Genomic DNA, 12,282 nt, shown 5'->3' on the forward strand with positions numbered 1-12,282 from the left:
GAAGGGGTGGCCTGCCCCTCCACACCTGTGGGCATTTCTCATTAGGTGGAATGAGAGACTTGAGAAAAGAAATGAGACACAGAGACAAACTACAGAGAAAGAAAAAGTGGGCCCAGGGGACCAGCGCTCAGCATACAGAGGACCCGCGCCAGCACCGGTCTCTGAGTTCCCTCAGTATTTATTGATCATTATCTTTACCATCTCAGAAAAAGGGAAGTAGCAGGACAATAGGATCATAGTAGGGAGAAGGTCAGCAGAAAGAAATATGAATAAAGATCTCTGTGACACGAATAAGTTTAAGGAAAAGTGCTGTGCCTTGATATGCATATGCAAACATCTCCATTAACCTTTTTAGAGCATAAAGAGCAGCATTGCCGCTAGCACATCCGCACCTTCAGTCCTAAGGCGGTTTTCTCCAATCTCAGTAAATAGAACCTACAATCGGGTTTTACACCAAGACATTCCATTGCCCAGGGACGGGCAGGAGACAAATGCCTTTCTCTATCTCAACTGCCAAGAGGCCTTCTTTCCTCTTATACTAGTCCTCCTCAGCACAGACCCTTCACGGGTGTCAGGCTGGGGGACGATCAGGTCTTTCCCTTCCCACGAGACCATATTTCAGACTATCACATGGTGAGAAACCTTGGACAATACCTAGCTTTCCTAGGCAGAGGGCCCTGCGACCTTCTGCAGTGTATGTGTCCCTGAGTACTTAACATTAAGAGAACGGTGATGACTTTTAACAAGCATACTGCCTTCAGGCACTTGTTTAACAAAGCACACCCTGCACAGCTCCAAATCCATTAAACCTTGAGTCACCACAGCACTTGTCTCTCACAAGGACAGGGTTGGGGGTAGGGTTACAGATTAACAGCATCTCAAATACAAAACAAAATGGCGTCTCTTACGTCTACTTCTTTCTGTATAGACACAGTAACAGTCTGATCTCTCTTTCTTTTCCCTACACAAAACATTGCTAAAAGAAATTAAATGGGCATAACATAGATGTAGAGATGTATTGAATTTATGACTCATTTTGAACAAGGAATACATACATTCATCAGATAAGAATTATGTTACAGATCTAATAACATTCTAATCAATATGTGATGTCTCATAGTTCCTGAATCTAAAATATCAAAGAAAGAAACATAAAGTCATATCACGTTTAATGAGAAGGCCTTATTGTATCATTTATGAGATCTTCTTGTAAATCACCAGCTGCTTGCATACTCTCTTTATTGCTGCCTTCATCTCCTTATTTCTGAATGTATAGACGACTGGATTCAGAAAAGGAGTGAGAACTGCATCAAAAATAGCCAGAAACTTGTCCATCTGTGAATTAGGGTGTGGCCATGTATACACAAACACGGGTGGGCCAAAGAACAAAAGGACCACTGTGATGTGAGCTGAAAGAGTGGGAAGGGCCTTGGATGAACCACCTGAGGAATGTTTCCTAACAGTAAACAGGATGAAGATGTAGGAGATTAGAAGTATGAAGAAAGTACCCACACAGATAAACCCACTGTTGACAGTGACCATGAACTGCAATCTGTAGGTGTCAGTACAGGCTAGTCTGAGAAGCCGAGGAAGATCACAGTAGAAGCTGTCCAATACATTAGGGCCACAGAAGGGTAAATTAACAAGAAATGCCAGTTGGAACAGGGAGTGACTGACACCAAGGGTCCAGGCAACAGCCAGAAATAAAATGCACATTCTTGGGCTCATAATGGTCAGATAGTGGAGGGGCTTACATATGGCCACGTATCTGTCAAAGGCCATGGCTATGAGCAGCACCATCTCCACACCACCAATGACGTGGATGAAGAAGATTTGAGCAATGCAACCTTCAAAGGAGATGACTTTGCGCTCTCTGAACAGATCATAAATCATCTTGGGAGAAGTAACAGAGCAGGCTCCTAAGTCAATGAAGGAGAGACTGGCCAGTAGAAAGTACATGGGGGAGTGTAAGTGAGGGTCAGTGGTCACAGAAAACACAATGAGGATGTTTCCGGTAATGCTTGCCACATAGAGCACAGAGGAAAACACTAGGAGGAGGAGCTGTTTCTCCCATGAATGAGTGAGTCCCAGAAACACAAACTCAGATACCACTGAGTGATTCTCGCCATCCATTGGTCCAGCCAACTGGGCTGTGGCTAAAATTATGAGAACTAAGAAAATGGGGAGGAAATTATGATTACGAAGATAATAATATGTACTAAAATCATTAATATTGCAATGTTCTCACTATGAATAAATAGTATAGTTATTCAGTTCCTCACATATAAAAAATAACAAAAAATCAACATATTATAACAACATGTGAGCTGCAACCTGATTTAAACCCATCATCAATACTTTCAGTGTAATATCTGCTTTCAAATTAACAGGTTAGGTAAGGACAAAAGATTCCTGACTATCCATGAAATTCATCAGGTGTTTAAATCACCTGTGATATTGACTATTCCTCATTTCCAACATATTCCATTTGCATTTACACATATTCTCATACTTTCCGTCCCTTCCCAGTTTGTACTCACAATTCTCTGACAGAAAGTAGACATAAGAGGAAAACATGATTAACAGATGAATTATCACCTGCAGTAAGAGGTGCCTGGGACAGACTTAGTTGAGATAGGCTGTGGATTGAGACAAAATATAGAGACTGGGATATGTGAAATCGGAAAGCCCACAACTGTAAAAGAACAGAGTAAGTAGACTTTCACAAGAAATAGAATCACCACCATTATCCACTACATTTTCTCATGCTCACTGCTATTTAAGTGCCTCAGTTTCAATACAATCTTTCACAATTACGAAGCCCTAAATGGCTTCCCATCCTGCAACGATTTCATAAGGAGCCTATGCCACCTGTCATGTAAGGCTTTTTCCATGCATAATAAATATGTTTTGGAGGGATTTCACCAGAGTTTCTGCTAAGATACGTCCATAAAATGGCCACAGAGGTTGTGAGAAATCTCTGCAGTTTCTCTTTGTCTGTACACATGAAGGTATTGAGGACCAGAACTTGGATTAGTTAAGATAATGTTTTAATTCTTCTCTGTCTCTTCCTCCCCTTGGTATCAGCTTTTATGTTCATTGCATCCCCCACCCTTTCAAGTACACAGTACCCCCCTGCATGGTAACCTATTCTGATATTTGATATTATCATGCTTAATTTGACTGAATCCATTTGGATATTTTATCTTTAAGAAATTTGTAGTTTTATACTTTTAATTCATGATAAAATTAGATTAATGTCAAACATTAATAAGTCACTTTTTAGAAGGGATATGAGCTTTCTTATTGACCTCAAACTATAAAGTACAAACTGTGACACTAGAAATTTAGTCCTTTAACACATATTGTATTTATATGTGAAGTGGAGGGTGAGCAGAAAACAGTGTTATATTTCTCTGTGTCCAGATGGATACTCACCTCAATCATTTTCCTATAGTAGGAAGTAGTTCCCGAAAATACTTAATAGAGGTTAATTATTTTAGAAGCTGCTGAGGTACAAATAAAACTGCTATGCTGGCATCATACATTTTTGCACCTACAGCTCCAGTTCTTCTGACACAAAGGGCCATCTTCCTGGTGCCATAATTTATCCTAGACCCCAAAACTCACAGAGGCACACATGTCATCTCTCTAATACTTGCTCACCACCACCGGCATGAGTCTCTATCCTCTTCTACACGGAGTGATTATACTGTCACCTCTGGAGCTAATAGTCCACAGTCTCAAGATGCACACTTTTTACAACCAGAAGCCTATGGACTGGGTGAAAGAGCAGAAACAGCCACAGGTACTGCCTATCAGGATAATGTAAGTCAGCATGCAAAGAACTGATCAGATGAACATGAATAGCAAGGTGATGAGGCACTGGGAAGAGGGGCAGGAAAACTCTGTAATTGCTTAAAAAGACTCAAGGCCTTCGGGAGGGAAAGCACATGTTCCCAGTGTGACAGGATAAAAATGCATATGGAATTATATAAAGACCATTTTATCCAAGTTGGTCATCATTCAGATGAAAAACGTGAGGCCTAGAAAAGTAAACTGAGTTTCCAAAATTCACACAATTGATAGAATAGGAACCAGAACCCAGGCCTCTTGATTCCTATTCCAGAAAGACAAGTTGCAATAATAATCAAATAATATGAGCAATCAAGTAAAAAATAATCTAGTAAAAACAGCAAAACTCAAAAAAGTGATTTTTATGGTTTCCAAAACCAACCATAGATTGCTATACATAGTATCTATTATAAATACTGAATTATATAGCAGCCTAACAATAAATACATAAAGTGTGTACACAGTTAAAGATCACTGAACTAGTAAAATACAATAGTAAATAGCAACTTTTATTTGTGACGTGATTGATCATTACTGTCAGAATTTGTTTACCCATTCTTCATATTTGTTGGCTATATAACCAGTTACTACAACTGTAAAAACAACTTAAGGTCATGTTTCTGTGAAGTCCATCCTTTTGGTCTTAAAATTTTATTATCCTCAAAGGTCAATTACAATCTCAATCTTTTCTTGTAATTTTACCAACAATTCTCCTTCACACTGATTTGTTCTTTCTCTAATTCCTGCAAATAGAACCAAAAAAAGTTGAAGAAATATGTATTGTACATATAACAAACATCATATGTGGTATACAATATATATCAAATGAGTAGTAAGACAAACATTTGATGAGTTTTAAAGAAAAAAGTGTTATAGATATTGGAGGGCAGAAGATACAATTGCCATTAAGAACAGGTGGAGGAGGTTTGCCAAGGACATTGACCTGATCCTTTAGGAATTAGTGAAAATTTAATAGGAGAAGAATGAGGTGTACAATGTGTGAAAAATACCTAAATCAATATAAGAGGAGGAGACTTTTTCATATCAATGATCATTACTTCCATGTATATAATCATATTAGATACCCACATACAAATAGAAAGTGGATAGACAGTTCTTGATTGACAAGTTAGGTTAATAATCCCAGATCATGGTAAGGCCATACCTTCAAGTCAATAACCTTTATTACTTATGGTTCATTTCTCTCCCTCATGTTTTCCAATAATTTTACCATGCATAATAAAAATAATTCTCATTTAAAAACTTATAGTAGCCATGACTAATAATCTTCCAGTGAGAAGGTACCTAAGACTTTACAACATATTTCTTGCTGGGGATAAGATAGAATAGCATCCCAAACCTACAGCCAGCATTCAACTCATTTTTCTCGAGTCTATGGAACAATTTGAAATACAGAAAAAGTAGAACAGAGATAAAGTTAAAAAAAGAAAAAAATATGGGAAGACTGGGAGAAAGGGGAAATTAGAAGATATGAACAATTATTTAAAAATAAAAGAGATAGCCTCAAAGGAGAAGAGAAGCCGCTAATCAACACTGCGGTAGGATGAAGTACAGTAGTCTCTGTTTCTGAGAACACAGGTTAAAGAGAACATACATAAAATCAGTTTCTCACCTTTAATACACTGATCTGGGGATGCTACTGACTTTGACATTGGGTTGCATTTAAAGGGGGAAAGAAAGGGCAGTCGCTTCTATTTCCTGCCCTGTTGGACTCACAGAGTTCCTGTGAAAAGCACAGATGATAACAAATGAAAATATTGACTTTTATACTATACAATAATATACACATGCAATTCACTGTAAAAAGTATATTTGTTATTATGATTTGAGGATCCTACCATATACTAATCAAGAGAAAGACATGTACAGAACAAAGACAGCAAGCACAGGAAATTTTTACTAGTGTGTGTTTTCCTTATGTTCTACCACCCCAGGAGCAGCTTCTGCTACTGAAGGTCACAGCAGAGTTATTTCCAAAAGTTGTGGCTCTACAGGGTGGACTTAACACATAGCTGTTTATTAACATTCAAAAGTCCAGAAACCATTTCCAAATTTTCACCTCTTTTATCTTCAAATCCTAAAAATACAAAAATTCACAAACTTACTTCCGTACATTATAGTAGAAAGGTTAATAATTTGGACTTTGAGGTCGACCAGGCCTGATTTTAAATCCAGGCTCCACCACTCACTTGCTATGTTAACATAACAAATTTCCTAGACCTTTCTGAGCTTCAGTTTCCTTATTATTGAATTAGGGATATAGGTTAGAAGGAAGACGTTCTAGTATTTGATTGTACAGCAGAGAAATTATAGTTATTGATCTGGGGATATGTAGTTAGAAGTAATAACTTCTAGTATTCAATTGTACAATGGAGAAATCATAGTGAAGAATAATGTATTATATATTCTAAAATAGCTAGCAGAGAAAAATTACAATGTTCCCAACACAAAGAAAAGATAAATATTTGGGGTGATGAATATCCCAATTACCCTGATTTGATCATTACACATTGTACACGTGTATCAAAATATCACACATACCCCAAAACATATACAACTATGATATATCAATAAAAAACAAAAAACCCAAAAGAATAGAAATCAAAAATAAATGCATAAATGCATAAAATGGGGATAATAAACCTCCCTTGCTTGCTTGCTCGCTCCCTTACTCTATTTGTAAGAAATAAATGATATAATATAGGTAAAAATACTTAACCTCATACCTACCACATAGTATAGCACAATAAATGTTATTTATTATAAACCGAGGACTATCTACATAAGTGACTTTCAAGTATAGAAAATGATTTCTCAAATTTTAAATACTCCCTGATTCTCAGGTACGGTCATTAGACCTGGCTTTAGGTAAAGCTCTCATGTCTGCACTTGCATTTAATCACTTAAGTATATTTCTCCCCCACCCAGAAAAAGTTGCCCCGAGGTGGACACACTAATCAAAGACTGCCTGAGAAATGCAGGAAGAAGCTTTGTCCTCTGACCAGGCTATGCTCTTTCCTTAATGGTAAGCCCTATAATCCAAAGCCATAAATTTCAATTCCTCACATAAAAAGAAAAAAAAATGTATTTTATGACTACTTCAGATAACACTGGGTATTTCCCTTGTCATTTAGGAATAAGAAATGGAAGGAAGGTAAACGTGTAGACAGGAGAATTGGTAGATGCTTGAAAGGATTTCTGAAAACTGTTCTCATCCAGGTGTACAAATGTGTTGACCAGCCAAGGCAAAGCAGTCAAACCATACAATACCTTATCCTCAGGAAAACTGACTTTTCTCCCAAATTGCCTTTTTCATGAAAAATATAAAATTCTCCAGTTTCAACCTCATGTTAAATTTTACAAGTGAAGAAAACAGATAGTTATGCACATCAGAAAGTTAAATGGCGCGTCAAGACCAAATTCCTAGTCACAGTTATGTTCTGTTTCCAGTATTACCTTCTCACTTATTCATTTTGTTGAAATGGATTTACTTACTATGTGTCACATATCAAGAAAGACTGAAGTCGTACAAAGCCGATCCTTATGCAATGTGCATACAAATACACATCAGGCACTTGTGATGCATATAGAAGTGAAACAAATCAGGCCAGGTGCAGTGGCTCACGCCTGTCATCCCAGCACTTTGGGAGGCCAAAGCAATCAAATTCCTTGAGTTCAGGAGTTCAAGAAGTGTAACAAATCCTCTACAATATAAGTAGAGTGAAAAGAGCTACAGTGATGAAGGAAGTCCTTATAGTGATGTGGCATTTGAGTATAGCCATAAAAAGGATAAATATTACAATATACAAATATAGGGTCTAAAGAAGTCTTTTCAAGTAGATTGCAAGATATTTCAAAAATGGTAAATTTGGTGTATGTTGAAGCATACAGAGTGTCTACATCCTAAAAATCATTTTGGTGAAGAAGGGAAAATAAAATAAGAAAGGTAGTCAAGATTCATCTGTTGCCTATCATTAGAAACTTCTCAAAGGTATATGTGAATTATCAAATACATTTAGGGAGCCAGTGAAGGTATAGGTCCAGGGAATTGAGGATGAGGCCAGTAATTAGGGAAGATGCCCCATCTATAAGTGTGATGGGTCAAATGGAGGAAAAGAAAAACAGAGGGAAGGAGTTCGCTTAAGAGAAGATTGAAATAGAGCAGACTTGAGGAGCTACACAGAGGAACTGGGACTACACAGTTCTAGCTATAAGGCTGTAGAAACAGAAATGGAAATACTGATAAGTAAAAACCCAAAGGATTGGTGACTTATTACAGCTGGAGTGAATATGAAGGAGCATGAACTCAAAGAAAATATCAAGATTTCAGCACGAATAAATAGGACAATGGTAGGTCAATTTTTAGAGATTAGAAAGTTGAACATAAAATATGACAGGGTGGAGAAAATAGTTATGTGTATTTTAAGCAAATAAGTAATTGTATAGTAATCCACATAAAAATAATAGATGGATGCATAAGAGTGCATAAGGTCCCTAAAGGAAATAATACACAGAAAAAAAAGGTTAAAAAGCAAAGACCCAACTATAGAAACTGTCCACATTGATTATGTAAAGTAGGAAAAAGACACAATAAACCAGACAGAACATTGCAGAGGTAGGAGGATAACCGGTGCTGGCCTCAAGGAGCCAAAATAGAAGCGGGTATCAAGAATAAAGGAGGAGAAGAGAGAAGAAAGAGAGAGAAGAGAACTTCTGTGGCAGAAGATAAAGTGGGATGGTAGAATAAATGAGAAGAAATACAAGAAAATTAAAACAAAATTTACAGAAATGTTCTACATTGTAAGTGGACAGTTCTGACCTGGCACCTTGTTGGCACACATTGTAAATGTCAAATGTGTTAATGAATGAATGAATGGATAATATAATGAATGTAATAGAGTTGTCAGAAGCTGAATTAATTAAAAGTCCCCACTAGAGGTTAGATGACAAAACTTTCAGAAATCTTCCATGCCACTCTGTTGTGACATCAATAATGCTGGACACCTTGAAATCAAACCAAAAGGATTCCACGATGAGAATGAAAAGGGCTGAGAAGGGGAATGCTGGGTGACACAGAAGGTGACAAGGGGTGAAAGGTTTCTAGGCATTGGAGAGACTGATGGATGTCCGAGCTGACCATAAGACACAGGCCATACAGGAAGCAAAATGAGACCCAAAGCGAAACAAAAGTAGGGCTAAACAGTTGGGAAAATGTGGGAAGAAGGATGAATAGTCATAAGATTACCTCTGATTCTTCTCTGACAGTCTTTTACAGCTTTATTCTCATTCTTTGGGAGCTGAGATGTTCACTTTCCCTGCCTATATTCTTAGCTGCCTATACACAGAGACTTTTCTTCACAGTGCTGATTTCTGCTGCATCCTCCTTCTCTAGTGGCAACAGCAAATGGTCACACAGAAGGCTGACATTGCACCCAATCGAGGAGAATGTAATTCACTCATTGTCAGTCATAGACTTTGGCTCACTGATTTACTGAGTATAGATTTTATTTCTATCCCTCACCTACCTGTTTTGCCAAGGGAACTAAGAAAACAGCATCATTAAAAATTCAGATAGGTACAGTTCTCACAAGATTAACCAGATGCAGTACGGGATCACTGCAGACAGTTCTCACAAGATTAACCAGATGCAGTACGGGATCACTGCAGACATACAGTAGGGCTGTATGGGGTAAACAGGAAGAGAGTCGCCGGAATAAGGGTTCTTAGGCACCTGGCCAAAGTGATGCCCTTAGATCCGAGAACGCTGACCAGATCACGGCCTGGGGAATCACCAAGTGGTCGTTTGGCTTTCCCAGGGTGTTTCGCCACAAAATTGTTAATTGGGTGAAATAAGGCATATTTGATTTTCTTATGACAAAAAACGCCTCGGCTACTGTCTAGGTATTACCAACCTTATTTCGTGACTAAATATTATCCGGAGGAACGTTAAATGTTGTCCCTTTAAATTTTTAATCATTTACGTAATGATTACCACAATATTCAATTTAAACATAAAATGTAATTGAAAGTATGAAACTAATATATGGACATAAAATCATATAATATTCCATGGAAAAGATAGAGAGAATGTATAAGGCAAAGAGGTTTAAAGTAACATCAAAACTAACACTCACTATACAAATTTTATTAAATCCTCACAATTACACTGTGAAGCAGGTGTTGTTAGTGCCACATAATCTCAAACAAATTATTTATTATCTAAAATTACATAGATATTAAAAGGTTAGGCCATATATGAATTTAGGATTCTCTCAAAAATTTTTTCCCTTTTTCCTACGTCAAACTTCCCTAAATTATAGAAAAGTCACAATGTTACCCAACATATTCACCAAACACATATAATCTTGGATCCAAATTTCAAGCAATTACAGCAGAAAAAATAAAACTCTAGATCAATCTCAACTGTGTAAATAAATTCAAATTTCCAGTCTAAGAGTCTCAAGTTGAGACACTTCTTTCTCTCTCTTCTTTTAAACCAGGAGAAATATAAATACGAGCCACAACCTTACAAAAGCTAGAAAATATTTACAATTCCACACCACAACATATGAAGAAAACCCTGTAGACATCAAAAGTTTAAACCAGTCAAGACTGAACACCAAGATAAAGTGCATGCCTCTAAAGATCTTGAGCTAGTCAAGAAACCCAGAAATCCCTAAAAGAGATATGTGTACTGAGGACTGAGGATCAAAACCTGTAATCTTTACTTGGAACAGAAATATTGCAGCATGTGAACCCTCCACGAGTGACAGAGAGAAAGGAGTTTAAAGGGAAACATACAAGTTTATCACCTTTGGAATAATTAGGACACGTGTGTGGTGTAATGAAAGAAGGCAAGAAGATGGGGAAGAAGCCAGACAGATGGCAATTTTCATTCTAATATGAAAGGAAAGGATAAGTCACAAGACTCATGACAAAATTAACAACTATGAATCCACTCTAAGCCAGTAGTTAACCCTACAGCAGCCCAGGAGTCATTCTACAGATGAGAGGTGTTTTGGAGACAACATTCCAAAACTCATCTGCCTTCTATGATACCTACTACCCCAGGTCCTCCTCCGCAATATTCTTTCACAAATATCTAGAATATTCAAAGATTAATAATATTATATAATTATTTATAATAATTGTATTACAAAAATAAAACATGATAACCTTTATAAAAATACTAGAAGACTCTACACTATGATTTTATCTTTTTCATCCCTAGTTTTCAATGTGTGGTGTTTGAGAGACATTTTTACTGGGTCCAAGAGGTCATATCTGTTTTCATAATGATACTAAGATATTTGCCTTTTGTACTAGGTAGACATTTGTGCTAATGGAACAAATCAATGCTGGGTAAAATTTCAGTACCTTAGCAGTAATCAAGGAAGTACCCAATGCTATGCTAGCTGTTGTATTCTTCACCATCTGCACTCACAGTAAAAGAAAGAAGTGAAACTGGATTTCCTTCAAGGACATTCCATCAAGAATGTCCTTGATTAGATAGTAAATATCATTGATTTAATTAGATCTCAACCCTTATATACAAACTTTTTTTTTTTTTTTGAGACAGGGTTTAACTCTTGTTGCCCAGGCTGGAGTGCAGTGACATGATCTTGGCTCACTGAAACCTCCACCTCCTGGATTTAAGCCGTTCTCCTGCCTCAGCCTCCCGAGTAGCTGGGATTACAGGCATGCGCCCCCACGCCTGGCTAATTTTGTATTTTTAGTGGAGACGGGGTTTCTCTATATTGGTATACACACATTTTTAACAATCCATGTGATGAAATGAAAAGTATGTGCAAAGTGGTTCTATTGCATAGTCAAGAATGATGAGCTTTGGGAAAATCATTCATGGATTTGTTTGAGTTGTGAGTTGAACTGACTACTTCTTTCAAAAAGTTTTTATTGTCTTAGAGAGCAACTGAAAAGCTGTTGTCTTGGGTATCTGCCGTACCTATTTACATTTTTTAATATGAACATGCTACTTGAATAAAACAACTCACATAATTTGTTGCCAATAATAAATTCTGAGGTTTCAGGAAAAAAAAATAGCTTGGAAAACTTTTATCTTGCTGCCATGAACTTGAGTGCTTCCCAGTACTTGACTCTTCTGATAAGATTGGTAGTAACAATTAAAAAAATGATTATTTCATATTGTAAAATGAAAGCTATAAACTAACTTATTCCAAATGATCAAATGCACAACATTGCAAAATCATGCCAGAATAAAAGGTTTATTCAAAGTGCAAGAGTGATCAATTAAATTTAATGTAACAGAGTATGTAAAGTTCAGTGATATCATTTCAGATTCTGTATTGCAATTAGCCTTTAAGAGGGTACCACTTGTCAAGTTTTGTTGTAGTATCAAGAAGAATAAATTATAATTATCTGAAAAAA

The 12,282-nt window shown here is 36.9% G+C and overlaps 1 protein-coding gene across 1 annotated transcript; it reads right to left on the reverse strand.

Annotated features, from left to right (window-relative positions):
- Positions 1-645: 645 nt before the first annotated feature.
- Positions 646-9,539, reverse strand: LOC101018091 (olfactory receptor 4F3/4F16/4F29). Its single transcript, XM_021940931.2, has one exon. It carries the CDS (start codon positions 2,131-2,133, stop codon positions 1,195-1,197), a length of 939 nt encoding a protein of 312 aa, XP_021796623.2. The 5' UTR covers positions 2,134-9,539; the 3' UTR covers positions 646-1,194.
- Between the last annotated feature and the right edge of the window lie 2,743 nt (positions 9,540-12,282).

Source organism: Papio anubis, chromosome 7, assembly GCF_008728515.1.
Source record: "Papio anubis isolate 15944 chromosome 7, Panubis1.0, whole genome shotgun sequence".
NCBI lineage: Eukaryota > Metazoa > Chordata > Mammalia > Primates > Cercopithecidae > Papio > Papio anubis.